The sequence below is a fragment of the Buceros rhinoceros genome, unplaced genomic scaffold (genome assembly GCF_000710305.1).
Source record: "Buceros rhinoceros silvestris isolate BGI_N320 unplaced genomic scaffold, ASM71030v1 scaffold3335, whole genome shotgun sequence".
Lineage (NCBI taxonomy): Eukaryota > Metazoa > Chordata > Aves > Bucerotiformes > Bucerotidae > Buceros > Buceros rhinoceros.
Genome location: NW_010410966.1, coordinates 28052 through 43780, shown reverse-complemented (window position 1 = coordinate 43780; position 15729 = coordinate 28052). Strand labels below are relative to the sequence as shown.

At 38.6% G+C, this 15729-nt stretch overlaps 1 protein-coding gene across 1 annotated transcript; it reads left to right on the top strand.

Moving 5' to 3' along the window:
- The first annotated feature begins 3647 nt into the window (after positions 1 to 3647).
- On the top strand, positions 3648 to 14712 carry VCAM1 (vascular cell adhesion molecule 1). Its single transcript, XM_010135786.1, has 8 exons — positions 3648 to 3687; positions 8194 to 8466; positions 9257 to 9574; positions 10175 to 10447; positions 11039 to 11281; positions 11730 to 12011; positions 12649 to 12816; positions 14546 to 14712. The coding sequence occupies exons 1-8, from the start codon at positions 3648 to 3650 to the stop codon at positions 14710 to 14712; spliced, it is 1764 nt and encodes a 587-aa protein (XP_010134088.1).
- The last annotated feature ends 1017 nt before the right edge of the window (positions 14713 to 15729 follow it).

The following is a 15729-nucleotide window of genomic DNA, read 5'->3' as shown; positions in this document are numbered from 1 at the left end:
CAAGCTCCTAAATTTACCGGAATGTAGCTGGATTTGGTCCTTGATCCACTGAAGGATTCAACACCACATATACAATATTTATAAGTCTGCCTTATCTTTTAGAAACTGTGGGCTGCACAGAAATGTTTTGTTTCCCATTAGGATGTAGCAGCATCCAAGTGAAAGCCCTAGCGGTAGCTGCATGGTGGTCTGACCCAGTCAGTAGTGATTTCATTCAGCAGGGGGAGAACCTTGGCCAGAAAACCACATAGATAGAGCATTTGTCTGGAGCCACACTGTTGGAGGAGAGGTACTAATATCTGTTCTTCATGGTGTGGGGCTAATTGTAGTCAGAAATGAAGTCAATAGAGGCAAAATTTATCCAACCAAAAGGGTCATCAAACCGTCTGTTCCATCTGAATTGGTATTCACATGTAATTCTGGGAAATTTCAGGAAGGATCCTTAGCTAAGAAGTGTGGGAATGTTGAAAGTCAGATCTTTCTCAAGCTCATTCAGCACAGACCTTTATGGTGCCTGACAGCAATCTCAAACACACATTGCACTTCTCAAGTTGCCACTCTTATCACTAGAGAAATGTGGTCTATGATAGAGGGTAACACAACTATGAAAGTCATTCTTGCTTAGTTGCCTATATTAGACAACGAGGATGGAGCTTTGATGCCTAGCCAAGTAATAGTCTGGAAAGGGGAAATAAATCCCAGCAACTCACATTTTTCTTACCCTTGCTTGTCTAGAAAAACTCATCTGCCCATGGTTTTTATCACTTAGCTACTCCTACATTAACATATTCCTTCCCTGAAAGTGTTAATAAAGCGAGTAGTTAAGATAATACTTAACTCTGTGGGGTAAAAAATAAGTAAAATAGTCTAAGTAACAAAACAGCATGTTGATTTAGGGTAGAGCGCATTCAAGAGATAAAGGAAAGGTGCGAGATCCTTAACAGACTTGCAGCTGGCTTCAGGTGTCACTCAGCTTATTAATATATGTACACGCACACACAAACACACATATTTTGCTACTCCAAAAAGCTTTTTATTTGATAATGGTTATTTTGGCTTGACAGAAGTGAAAATCACGGAGTCATCTGGTTGGAAGAGACCTTTAAGATCATCAAGTCCAGTCATTCACCCTGCACTGCCAGGTCCCTAAACCATGTCCCTCAGCACCACATCCACACGGCTTTTAAACGCCTCCTTCCAGCCTTTCTTGTAGATCGGCATCACGTTTGCCAACCTCCAGTCAGCTGGTACCTCCCCCCTTAGCCAGGACTGTTGGTAAATGATGGAAAGTTAATTCCTTCTTGTTTCTATTTGGGGGTTCATTTTCTGTAGAATTTTCAGTTCCCTTCCAGAGATGAAAAAGTGACAATATCTAGAAAAAGGAAGATTTCCTTATGTGTCTTTGAAAAAAAAATTAATAATAAAAAAAAATTAGCAATACGTGTAATCCTCACCTACATGGAAGATTTAAAAATTACCATTCTTGAATCATGCAATGTTAAGTAATTTAATTCCTTTCTGGTATGTGAGCTAGTCGACTGTGGGATTACAAAGATAACACTTACGTACTGCAATACAGCAAAAGTAACATCTGTAGAGCGGAACACAGCTCTTCAGAATATGAACCATTGTAAGAGAATAGAGAATATATTCTATGATAGACAAGTTAAAGGATGATCAGTTAGTAGCAGTGCAGTTATCTGTCTAGGAGAATCCGAGTTCTGCAGTTGTTCCGGCTGGAATGGTGTTACAGACCTGGTTCTCATCAGTCCCTTTGTTTTCCTGGGTCCATAGGGACATACATTTACTGCGTGACTGAAGAGCCAGAAGAAGGTGGAAGATAGAGAAGTGGCTTTTCTCCGTTTTCCCATAGGCAAGGATCTGCAAGTGCCTTGGAGAGAAGCTGCTGGTGATCAATAACAAAGCTTGGTCATGAAGTTCTTCACACTTTTCTTGGTTAACTTCGTTTCATCATGTGAAATGCTGTCCTTAATGAGGCAGACAACAATATTTAGTGGTATTGGAATTTCATGCAGGGCGTTGGGGGAATTAAGCAACTTGCCCATGTTCCTTGTTAAATGTTTTCAGCTGACTTTATCTTGCCACATCCCAGGTCCTAGCCAGCATCCGCACTTTGACTCAAGTCCCACTTTATTTACTCTGACCATTTTGAATTAATTTTGTCTGAAAACGTTGATTCCAGTGAGAACAAATGACTTTGATATGTCTCAGTATATTTGGCTTAAAATACAAGTAGATCTGGGCTGCTCTCGCTTCAAGATTCCCAACGACTTTTTGAATACTCCGAGGCTCATAGTTTAACTTGGTGCGTGATATACGCTGGAGAATACTTCAAAAAGGGAACTTTTTTTTTTACATATTCACTGTGAAGACAATAGACACTCCGCTACCCAAACTAGCAAAGTTTGACTTACTGTACAGTACTTAGCACTCTAAGTGTGTGGATTTAAAGGCTATTCAACAGTTTCACTTTTAGATCCAGCATCACTAAAACCATACTTTCTTTTTTTAGAGATAAGAGCTGGAATCTCCACAGCCTGTTTTTTGCCAGCAACAAGAGAATAGGATAAAAAGTAGGGACTTTTTTCTTTAGTGGTTTCTATTTCTTTTTTAGATTAACTTCGTGTTCCTTTGTGAAGTGAACAATGCCTCTGAATAGAAGAAAATAAGAAATTATCTATTTTGTTGTCTATGTAAGTTATCATACTTCTGTATTATTTTACCTGGCATCTCTTGTGGATTCTGGATGCCTCCCAGAAGGGCAAACAGGAAGGGTCGTAACTGTGGAGCTGATGCCTGAAGAAAGTAATGAAAGAGGTAGAAGCATTTATTTTTATATACAGTATTCCAGGAATTCCAGAAAAGGGAAAGAAGCAGATGATAAAACTTTCTTAAATTGTTTCTTTTTTCCCTTTTTTCAATAGGTGACAAGTTAGATGTGGTGTACAATTGTAAGGTGTGATGTGGGTTATGGGGTAATGCGTTGGTGTTCTTTTTGTAGCTAGGAACAGTTACAGTTTCTGAAAGAGATGCAACCCTTTAAACAGGTCTGGATGTAGATCTCACCCTTCCCATCCAGAGATGAAAATTACAGGGAGTCAGTGATGCTCCCCTCCGCCTCTTGCGATCTCTACAGAGGTTGTTGCATTATTGTCAGGTGATGAGAAAGAAAGTAGAGGGAATTAGGGAAAGCAAAGGGACAGGGAAGCTCTGGGAACCAAAAAGCCTGTAGGCGTAGACTAAGGAAAGGCAGTGCATAATCCGTACAGCAGGGTATTGAGGTTGCTGAGAACTGAAAATCTTGAGGCTGGCAGATCATTATCTGCTCTACGAGCCGTATAGTCAGCAGCATTTGTACATATCCTCTAGGTTCCTGCTTTTCCAGTTACTTGATCAAGATATGACCGTATTAAAGGTGTTACCTTTGATGTGGTGCCTGAAGGCATTCCTTCTGTGCTGATGCAGATATGTTTTCCCTCTGAGAATAGTTCTCCTTTGACTTACAGCACATTCCTCTTGCTTTTATTCTTCAGGCATGATCATACTGTGGAGGTATCGGATACTTCTTGTGTAGAGCTGCTTCTGTAAAGCATCAGAAGCTCTGTAAGAGGCTTTCTTACGCTCAGATGTCCAGTGCGTATCCCAAGGACGTCTTTCATGAGACAGGTGAGGGATGTAGTTTGAATGGGGAATCGAAGTATGAACTTGCTGCAATACCTCTATGATCTGAGACTAAAGAACTGTTGAGTCGGATTTAGTGGCATCTTCTCACCTGAATGCCACGCTTTCCACAGAAGAATTCTGCCCTTTCAAGCTGATGGGACGCAAAGATGTTTAGTAGTGAACATGTCACATATGTTCCTGTGTTGGGGCCCTGTGTAGAAGTTATTATTCTGGCACTGAATATTTTTAGCAGAAATCTCAAATGGTGGCTCTAGATGCAGATACTGACTGACACAATGAACAGGATGTTGAGTTAGGTGAGGTTCCTTCTAACTTTTATTTGTTTTAAGTCTTTTGTGCCAAAAGAAGATTAGCCTTGTTTTCCATAGGTCCTTGGCCATAAATCACAAAACCAGTGGTGAACGTTTTAAATTCTGCATGAGATTTTAGCCTTTCAGCTTTCTCCTAATAGCCTCCATGAGATAGCGCAGTGCATTAAAAATACAGGAAGAGGGTTGGAAATGTTGGATAACTAACATGTTGGTTAGCGGGCGTTTTGTTTGAGTAATGCATTAAGATATCAAGAAGTTATCTCTTTTGCCTAGAGGAAGTTAATTGAAGTTCATCATACAGGTATTTAGCAGGTTTGTAGAAGTATGAGTTAAAGCAAATGCTTAGCACAGTTCTGAAATGGTTTTCTTTTCTTACATTCCAGAAAAGTCTGAAGTAAGTTTCAGTTTGCTGAAGAATGTTTGTATTTTCTGATGGCAGGCCAAAACCGATGTGTTCAGTATTTCCAAACTTCCTTCTGAGTTACAAAATTGCTTTATCTTTGTTTGTCCATCAAAGACTGAGAAAAGTCTCTTTTGATTACTAGACATATTGGGAAACATATTTACGTCCCAGTGCTTAATTCTTTTAATCTCTTTCATCTTGAGTAATATTTTTGTAATACATGTTACATTCCAGTCTTCCTTACACTCTGCATGTGTCAGGATTTCTTCCAGTTGATCCTATAATATTTGATCTCACTGTGAATCTGGATGCATCCTCTATTTTTTATGCCCAGCGTCCTCCTCAGTGCTGTTTGAATAAAAAGCTAGATTATCTGAGCTCTTGAGGCTAACTGCAAAAACTCGTCAGATGATCTCTATTTCTTTTCAAATGGAACAGCCTGTTCTGAAAATGAGCAAACTTGATACCCATTTTCCTGTTTGCAGGTTGATGCTGAGGATAGCAGGAACACCAGCAGAGTACAAGTTCTTTTTATAATACATAGAAGGCCCACATTTGAAGTAAAGAGCAAGTTTCAAGAGTTTTTAAAATTTCTTGTCAGATCTGTCCTTCCTTTAATATTTGTTGGTTAATCCTGCTCCTACAGATAGTGTCTGAGTTAAATTTGTCTGATCACTCAGTAATAATAGTCCCTCTAGTAAGGATCCAACTCCAGTAAAGTTAATGGCAACTGTCCAGTTTAATTTACTGAGCTGGATCAGAGTTATTTCCTGTTTCGCGTTATCTGATGAAGGACTTGATTACAGTTTTTCCAGTGTGGGGATATAGCCTCCTTTATTTATGTCTTTTTGTGTCTAGGAACTGATTTCCCAGAAACAAGGAAATGTTGCCTTTTCTCTTTCAGCTTAGCCTATGATTACTTAAGCAGTCAAAGCAGAATAGTTTCGTTTCTTGCTTCTCTCTGCCTATGATTAAAAAGTATTTAGTTTCAGCTTAACTAACCCTTATCTTCAACAAAACCCTTTTCTGAGAAGTAAAATCATGTTCTGAAGATGTTGTTACTTCTTCTGGATTTCTGGATTTGATAATAGTACTTCTGGAACAGTACTCTGCTTGCATTTCCTTATGAGACTTATAACATTTTTTTTTCTTCTTCCTCTAGTAAAAACAATGATGATGATAATAAAAATAACATATTATGGAAGAACCCACTGCTGTAGTTTCAGTGAGTTTCATCTTTAGTAACTTTTGGTTAGGCATTGCTAGGGCTTCAGATTTCTCTGTTTTATTGTCCTCTGGGTAATTCTTGAATATTGTTGTTTTTGTTAATTATTATTGGTACTTTGAAGACATATTTTCTGCCTGAGATCACAATTTTATCTTCTCACAGTCATTACAACCCTTTTATATTTATGAGTGTATGATGATTATGTTATATGATGAAGTGCTCGATAAGTGGTCGTTGCTTCTTGTTTTACCTAGCATGTCCCTGCATCTGCTTGCACTGTCTGTCTGTCCTTTGATGAGGACGTAAGTGTAGGGGCAGCTGCAGTCAGGGAAAAAGGAGAAAAAATTAGTGGCTGAAGAAGACATGCTGCCAGTGGGAGCCTTATATCCTCAGGCACTGCTCTTACCTGAACATGATATTTTGTAGCTAGCATCAGGTTATTAACCATAAAATCTGCTTGGCTCAAAAAGTATTACATTGATGTAGTGCCAGCTTTTCAGCAGTTCAATTTCTTTAGTGTTTACAGCATTGTCACTTCAGCCTTTATTTTCCCAAGTTGTTACTCATCTACTAGGTATTTGAATCTGTGCTGCTTATAAAATATATTGTATGATGACAGTATTTCATAGGCATCAAATGACCAAACTATTACATATCAAATGATTTGCCAGAGACATGTTAAAAACATGTTTTGTTTTTAATTTCTTGCTGCTTTTGTTTAGTGATTCATAATTGACTGATAGGAACTACTCAAGTGATCAAACAAATAAACAATTGCGATTTGAAAACCCGTATCCATTCTTTGCATTCGTAGCATTTCCTCATTGAAAATTACACACTGAAAATGTTATTTTACTTTTTTCATAATATTGTCACTATATTAGCCAGTAATAGATGCCTTCAGAAGTATTCCAAACAGGATTTGTATGCCCACTGAAAACCAAATGCTAAAAATCATCTCAAAGTTGTTTTACCAGCTGCTATGCTTCAGTTATACGTAAACAGGACATAAGAGATCTCAGACACGTATCAGTAATGTAATGTGTACCAGTTGCATCTTGAAAGAGAGACATTTCAGAGACATTTTAAAAATGGATTTGGGAAAACTAGGTCATTCAATCCATGCAAACAGGATAAGCCTGAATCAGGCTGGTAAAGTCAGATCTCCAGACTTCTGTTATCTGACTTATTTCTCCATTTTTAGGTATCAAAACCGCTTAGGAATATGAGTAACGTCACCTCGTAAACTGATAGCATAGTTTTCAAAGGGAATACCGAGTTAGGCAAAGTTATTTAGAGAACTGAGCATTGTTAGAAGTATTCCCAAGACTCAGCTCTACAAAAATATTTGCACTGAAAGCAAACTTGAATAACTTTTCCCTCCGAGATAGAGTGCCATTCTGTTACTTGGTATTACGCACATTCTTTCATTTTATCAGTTGTTTGCAGGATCAGATCTTGGCTTGGTCCTTTTAAGCCCAGTAGGCGCTGTATTACAAGAGTTAGTATTAGCTGCTTTCTGGACTTTAAATTCTGTACTGGGAAGCGCAGCAGAGGGCGCTGAGCTGGCCGGCGCCTGCCCCCCTCCCGGCTCTGGATTTCCCCGGCCAGGCATTCCCCGCTCCACCAGGAGGAGAGCCTTTATATACAGCTCGGTGGAGCTCTTCTGACAAACTGTTGCAGAGCAGCAGGATCTCACTGAGCGTCTTCACAGAAAAGAGAAAGCAAGGCTTTTGAATTTACTTTTTTGAATTTACTTTACCGAGTAACAGCATACCCAAACGTTAGAACAGATGGGAAGAACAAGCCAAGCTGTGCTGGTTTTCTATGTGTTAATGACTGGTAAGTTGGGGGGTGCCGATTGCTTGATTTGTTTTTAATTTTGTTGAGTGTAAACTGGCCTACGATTTACAGTTTGATCTTTATTTCTCTTTGTTCCAGTTGCTTTTACATTTCAGTGAATACAACTGTTACTTAAATCGTTCTGTCAAAATGTCAGGAGGCTTCTTTTGACACTGACTTTGAGCTTTTTTGCTCTGCAGTGACAGTCATTTTCTACTGAGTTTGCTAAAAGACAGTCTAGGAGACAACTGCAGTATATCACTGCATGTTTGATTTTTACTGCCATCCCTGACAGTATCAAGTTTGGTAGGAAATGTGCTGCTGAAAGCAATTCTGCAGTTGTCCTTGCTGTCTTCCTTAGCACCCCTCCCCTCAAATGTTGCAAAGATTTGAGAACCAGATCCACCTGACAAAAGAAGTTGTACTGCGCCAATGTGTTTATTTTCACTGGCAGCATTGGGTTTATGCCATTTTAGGCATGAGAACTGTCTCTCAGAGTCATCTGAGTCTGTATTATCTCTGATGAAAATAGCAGTGTTTGTGGGGTATTTTGGAGTTGTATGAGCTGTATGAGCTCTGTTAGTTTAGCCTCAACACAACTGTAAATTTGCAAATTAATGACCTTGTGTCACGGTAGATCGTAAGGAACGGGAAAATAAGTGTTGAGAATGCTGATAAGTTTATAAATGTTCTCCCTCCTGTAGTTAAAGCGTTTGAAATGGAGATTATACCTGCTGGCAGAATCGCTGCACAGATTGGGAAAACTCTCATACTCACATGCAGTACTACTGGCTGTGCATCACCAAGCTTTTCCTGGAGGACCCAGATGGACAATCCCCTTGGAGGAATAGTGAACAACCATAAGACATACTCTACCTTGACTATGAATCCAGTTAGCATTGTGAATTCTCATCAGTATCTGTGTACTGTCTTCTGTGGTGAGAAAAAGGAGAAGACTGTCAAAGTTGAACTTTACTGTAAGTAAAAATTTAAAGTTTTCTTGAAGTAGTACACATTTGTAAAAAATCAGTAGTTGTTTTCAGATATTGTGGTTGGTAGTTAACTGATAATGAGGATAATGAGTCTGCTGTAGCTCCACATATATTTCCTTGAAATATTCCTTTATCTTTCTGCTCAGCACTCTTTCTCAGCACCTTTCTGCTTAGCTTTCTGCACTGAAGGAAGTACATACTGATCTTACTTCTTCTTATTTTTGGAAATACATGAAAGCCAAAACATAGGCTCCCCAAAACATTCTAGAGGTGGAAAAAAACCAATAAAACAAAAAACCAAAACCAACCAACCACCCATGTGGTTGAGATGGGTGTGTTTGGAAAACCTGCACGTGCAGAGCACCTAATCAAAGCCTTTGCAGTTTGCAGGAGAATGATTCGGATGTCTAAACATACCAGAGCACAGAAAACGGGGTACCACCATGGTACACACGTGTATGGATTGCTTGGGATGCCTATATTTAGGCAGCTATATCACTGCCTAGGTGCCTTGCTGGATCTTATTAGATGATTTGTGATGATTTTTCAACAATTGTACAATTGCTGAAATACAAAATAAAATTCCTGTTAGTGTATGAACTGCTTATAAAAGACCGGTGTGTCTTCATATCGAGGTATGTCTTGTAATAAAGTTGATATCACGTCATGTTCTAAATGCCTCTAAACTCAAGATGTTTTATGTTTGGATATTGCTCTTACATTGTCCCTATAGCTCATCTTTGCTAGACTAAAGAAATGGATTTTATTCTTTTAGCTTTCCCGAGAGATCCTATCATTGAGATCAGCCCATCCTTACTTCCTGGAGAACCAGTCACTGTCACCTGTAAAATTCCTGATGTGTATCCTTCTCATCGCCTGGAAGTACTCCTAAAGAAGGAAGAACGTGTTCTTCATGAGGCAAATTTTTATGAAGAGGACAGCACAGATATAGAGAACAAAACTGTGAAATATTCATTTCATCCCAGGGCTGAAGATATTGGGAAAGAAATTACCTGTGTGGCCAGGTTACCAATTACTGGTATGGACTTTGAACCCAAAGAAAGAGTAACTTCTCAGAAACTGAATGCAAACTGTAAGTATTTTTATTTTAGGGCTTTCACACCAAGTGCAGTTTAATGTTAAATTTCATGGAATGGGCTTACAAAGTGTGTGCTATAAATAATTTATAGTCTGCACTTCTATGTATTTTTGTAGATAATCTGTTGTATTCAGTTGAATTCTGTTGTATTTAATAATAATTTTTAACTGAGTCGTTAAACACCCACCCTTGTTCATAACAGAAGTTAGGCAATGTTTTAGTAACTTCTCAATTAACTCTTATACCTTGGGCACTGGTGCTCAGTCAGAAAGTAAAGACTAGAAGAAATTGGCAGCATGCAGATAAACAATTGTGTTTAAAATTACCAGTTCCAAGTTTATGGTTGAAACAATAGCACGATAAATGTAAGAGTAAAAAAAATTTAATTTGCACACATTTTGTCTACCTTAGCTTTCAAAGCTGCAAGCTAAACATCCTATTAAATCTGGAAAAATTGTTTCACTGTGTTACTGGTTTACACATTATTCATTTTCTTTCTTGGTATTGTGTGAAATACAGAGAATTTGGTGTTAAAGATGTGAATGTCATTCTCCGTAAACTTACTGACCTTACCTCTCTTTTGTTCTCTTCCAGTTGGCCCACGAAATACTACCATTACTGCATCTCCAGGCAACTTGGTGATGGAAGGAGGCCCTCTAAAACTCACTTGTGTTACTGAGAGTAATCCACCACCACAAATAGTTTGGAGAAAACGTCTGCCTGATGAAAGCACTCAGCATCTGATAGAAAACAATGTCCTTTCTATTCCCCATGCCCATTTCACTGATTCAGGACTGTACATCTGTGAAGCAATTAATCTGGTAACTAACAAAACCGAGAAGGCAACTGTGGACATTATTATACAAGGTACAAGTCTGCTTGAATTTAACTTGTAGTATCCAGTACCCAGTTGGCAGCTGCCTGTTGGGTTGAAGGATGCTGAAATACTGAAAATTAGGTAATTGTGCAGCCTTCTTTGTTATGTTTTTAGGATTTAATTTTCAATTTACGGCTGCTCTTCTTGGGCTGCGCTTTTCATTTCTACAATAATTTTCAGCTAATTCTCTCAGTACCACTGTTGTACGTGCATACCTCTATACGCCTCCTGCAATGCAGCAAAGTGATTAAAGAATGTAAGGAAGTGGTGGTGAGGGGGACACTGTTATTTCCTTGAAATGCTAACGTACATAGCAATTTCACAGGAACATCACAGTCTCTTTCTTTGAACTAGTAGGTTTTGTTGTTAGTAGTAAATTAGTAGTCATTTAATAGTAAAACTACTTGGACATTATTGTTATCATTATTATTACTGATTCGGTAATACTGAAAGTCTTGGATGGAACTGGGACCAAAACCAAAATGAACAGATCCTTGGGCAAGCAATTTCTGCTTTTTAAAAGCCTTCTCCATCTTTAGTACTTTCGCATTAATATAACAGTCTTTTCTTTTGTCACGCAGGTGCTCCAAACATTGCAGAACTCTCCATTGAGCCTTCTACAACAGTTCAAGAAGGAGAAAATGTTTCCATACAGTGCTCTGTTGAGAGTAACCCTCCTCCCAAGACTATTATAAGGAGAAAATCTGACGGTGCAGACATGGGGCCTTACCATGAGGGGAGAATTCTCTTTCTTCCATCTGTGACGTTTGTAAATGGAGGAGACTACGAATGTGTGGCAGAAAATAAGTTTGGGAAAAGGAAACGTGAAATAACACTTACTGTGGAGTGTAAGTGTGTGTGTAATGTCTTCCTAATCTTTTAAATGTGATTGGTCAATTCTCCACTTCAGTGATAAATGTAATCATCAATCTAAACAAAACCCTGTGAGTACAAAAACATCAGCACAGTCCTCTGCTCTTCTCCAAAGAGCAGTGCTGATGAGCAAAGCAAACACATGAATTCTTTAATGGAATGACAGTCTTAAGTCAGGATCTGAATGAGCAAGAAGCTTATCTACCTTCCTGTCATCCTTAGTTAGAAGTACTTGGTTAGCACAGTTAGGCTATAGACACTTTGTATGGAAGCTCTGATACTGCGTGCTTCGCTTACTCTGAGAATGAAAAATAAATTAGCTCTGGGATGTTGACAACCTGGTATCCAGTAGATCGTGCTGGATCTGTGTCTGAGAAGTCCAATGATGATTAACTGCAGGATTCTTCCTTTCAGATGGACCGAAGAACACAATGATCTCTGTTACCCCTGCTGCTGCTGTTAAAGAAGGAGAAACTGTGACTATGAAATGTACTAGTTCTGGTAATCCAGCTCCAGTGATCTTCTGGAAGAAAAAGGCGGCCACCGGGGAGTCTGAGAAAATTTTTAAAGATGCAACTTTAACTATACAGACCATAAAAAGTCAAGATCTGGGGCTTTATGAATGTGAAGCTTATAACCGATTTGGCAAAGAAGAACGAACTGTGAAATTAGTTGTTCAAGGTTAGTAGAACAAGACAGAACACAAGCTCTTTGTTGTATTTTTGGTCCAGATCTCATTCTGTGAAGGACAGGGGAATTCTGTCTTTGATGTCAATGGAGTTAAAAGGTGGCCCTAATGTCGTTAAGCCCCATTTAGGAAGCTTTAAACAGTGAAGGGGGAAATCCGCCTTAGTACAGATAGCTTCTACAAATTTCTCATGTCAGTTGAGCAAATGTATGTATGCATGAGGCAAAGAAGCTGTGCAGTGCCTGTATTTTCTCCCAGACAAGTCTCAGCGGAGGACCCGGATACCTGCATACAAAAGATTCCGAGAGAAAGTACATGCTGAAACTTCTCTGTGGGTTCTGTATTATAGTCCCTTGGTTCTCCTTTAAGTTCTGACTTTGTATCCTGCTCTCTCAAGGTGCGTTTGCACTATACCAAATGCTGGTTCCTCAACCTACACGCAATGATAGCGAAGGTTCGTTTTCAGTAGTAGGCAGACTTCTCTGATTTAGCCTGGCTGCTTCTGTTTTTGCATGGCTGCAGTGTATTGGTTAATGATCGCTTCTGCCACTAATCCACCTCTCTTCCTTATTCTTTGCTCTTTTTGTAGCTGAACCAAAAAATACACTTTCAGTTTTCCCTCAAGTACAGTGATACAAGGAGAAAGTGCTACCATCTCCTCCACCTCTGCGGATGTTACATCTATTCAGAGTACTCGGTGGGAGAAAATAGATGATGGCATCACAACCCTTGAAATAGTAGATGGCAAATATACCATAGGCAGGGTTCAGATAAAAGACGCAGAAAGATATGATTGCGGTTGGTCTCTTCCAGCCGGGTGATTCTATATCATTAGTGAACCGGGAGAGCAGTCTCAGCACATAGTACTTTGTATCAAAAGTTAGTTAAAATAACTACTGTACAGAGTTAATATTTTGGACAGAATGACATCCTCAATTCCATTAGGAAAGAAGTCTCTCTAAAAATAAAACTGAGACGAGTTGCACATGTTCTTGTCATAAATTGTGGGATCTTAGTGTCAATGAAAACTTTTGTCCAAAACTAGAGATGCACAAAATAATGGCTGCTTCAAAATTTTTCATAGTTCCACTTCCACCTTTGAAAACAGGATGTAAAATTGTGGAACCCAGTGAAAAAAGTACTGTTCTAAGACTGCTTCCTTTTGCCTTTTTTATTCCTCTTCTGTTGAAAGAGAACATCAACCCCTGGGTCTGTGTCCTTTCATGAACTCAAATGAATAAACAGTGAATTTAAAATAAGAAAAGAGGAAAAGGATCCAGATAATGTAAAAGATATGCAGCATACTCCATCAGTTGATAAAATGTTCTTCCTGTCAGCTGCTGTTCACTGCAGTGGGTGAAGGACAGCTAGTGACAGAGTAATGCCTAAAGCTACTGCATGAATATTGTAGTGACACCACTAACTGGATCAGTACTCTGTGTGTACATGCTGCTGCTGCTGCCTTGTAAGGTTTTTTTGCTTCTGTTTGTTGCTAAGTCCCACCTTGCATTTCTTCTCAGTTCCTTCTCAAAATATTACTCTGTTAGTATATCCATCATAAAATGCTGAAGAAGGAGAAAATGTCACTATTACATGTAGCACATACAGTAACTCACCATCATAGATGGTCCTGAAAAAAAATTTATCAGAAGAAAGAAATTATTCTGCCATCAGTGCATGGAACCTACAATGTCACCAAAAATGATACAAGCACATATTTGATGGTGTTTTCAATGAGGTTGGAAACAATATCAAAGCGATTGAGATAACTGTTGTAGGTAGGTAGATCCGTTGCCTGAAACCTCTTTTGTTCATACTTTCTAATGAATTTTGTGTCAAGGTGAGCACAACTAGTTCATGACTGATCCTTGCGCAACAATACTGTAGTCAACCTAAAAAAAACCAAACAAAAATCAAACCGATAATAGAAGAGCTGGTGAGAATAAGCTGCATTTAATCTCCTTTCAGTATGGATGTTACTGTCTCTGTTAGTTGAGTTGGCGCAGTAGCTTTAAGGATAGGAACAGAAAAAGGTGGATCCTGGAGGCATTTCCGTCCACATGCGTGACCAGTAAGACTAATCCACTAATCCAGAGAAAGTTCTGTTACACAGCAAGATCTAAAGATCGGGCTTTTTAAACACAGTCTTCTCCCAAAGTGTTGTTTCCGGCAGGTAGAAATGTCCCCAGGTGTTTCCTGGGAAAAGAACCCCAAGATATTCTTCTTGTATTCTTCACGAACTCCGTGGTGTTCTTCATTATAGATGATGTCAAATGGATTTGAATTTGCATAGCAAATTCAAGACCAAGATGATAGCTTGGAATTAGAGTGTTGGAGTTACCAAAAAAAAAAAAAAAAAAAAAAAAAAAAAAAAAAAAAAAAAAAGGAAAATGTTTTGAAATGCGATTTGTGCATGAAAACAGAAATAGTGTTCCAAATGAAGGTGATTAATAACACCGCTTTTATGGTAGTATACTTGTATCTGTTTCAATCAGGTTTACACAACTTTTTCTCCTTTTGTCTCCAGTTTCAGAAAGACTGGAAAAATCACATCTCATGATACCACTGATTATTGCATTCTCCAGCGTAGCAGCGATAGCGGTACCTGTAGTTGCGATTTTGATCTACGTGTCAAGAAGAGCAAAGATAAACGGATCCTACAATCTTTTGAAAGCACTCGGGCTGAAAGTGTGATCGCATGAATCTAAGTTCATAATAAGCAATGTGTTGTGACTGGCTCTACTCTTCTATAACATATGGTAACAAACAAGTGACTTCAGAACACTGCCGTATGCTAGCAAACGGATTTTTTTCATGTTTTGATACGCATTTCCATATTTAAATTAAAGGGAAAGCTAGCATACTGTCCTAGAAATTGGCAAGTCCCTTCTGGGTTGAAGCATGTTGAACAAAGAGTTCCTTGGAGAACTAGGTTTGTACATAGTGTATAATTTGTGTTATAAATACGTTCAACTGAATATCAGTTTGTAAAATAGCAGTCTTACTGCAACTGTACAGAGAAATGTCGTTAATTCAGAGATAAATCAGCACTACTTGAGCTGATCTGATTATGGTATTTTATTTTGTGTTACTCTATGGAGTAAATGTTTTTAATATAATTTGTCTGCTGTGCTAATGTTTGGAAAATGTTTTTTCACTTATACCACCATAAACCCTATACCTTCAATGAAGTTACACGATCACTGGGCTATGCATTTCTCATTGATTTAAATTAATTTAATCTCAAGTCTCATTTGTGAAACATTTTCTTTAAAATATTATCCAGAAAATGTCTGGAATTATAGTCTAGTCAGTTTTAGGACAGTTGAGGTATTTTTGTAGGGTTTAGTCATTCTCAAATCGATGTCAGAAGTCTGTTATTTCATGATGAGCCAAACTGGACCCTTCATGTAGAATATAAGCTGCCAATAACGATGTTTTACAAATTTCCACTGTGTAATAAAACTACCAGTAGGTAATTTCTTTGACTAGATCCCCCTAGTGATTCTTGCTGAAGATTATGTCAGAATACACGTTCCTATGGAAGGAACCAGTAAGAACTATTATCGTTAGCAACAGCAGATTTGAGTGTCATGGGAAACCTTGGCTCTAAAGGCACAAGCAAGGCAGATGCCAACCTAGAGGCGTAGGGAAGGGGGAGAGGCGAAATCTATGCAACCTCAGCAGCGGTGGTTGAGTTGTTTCCTGAAG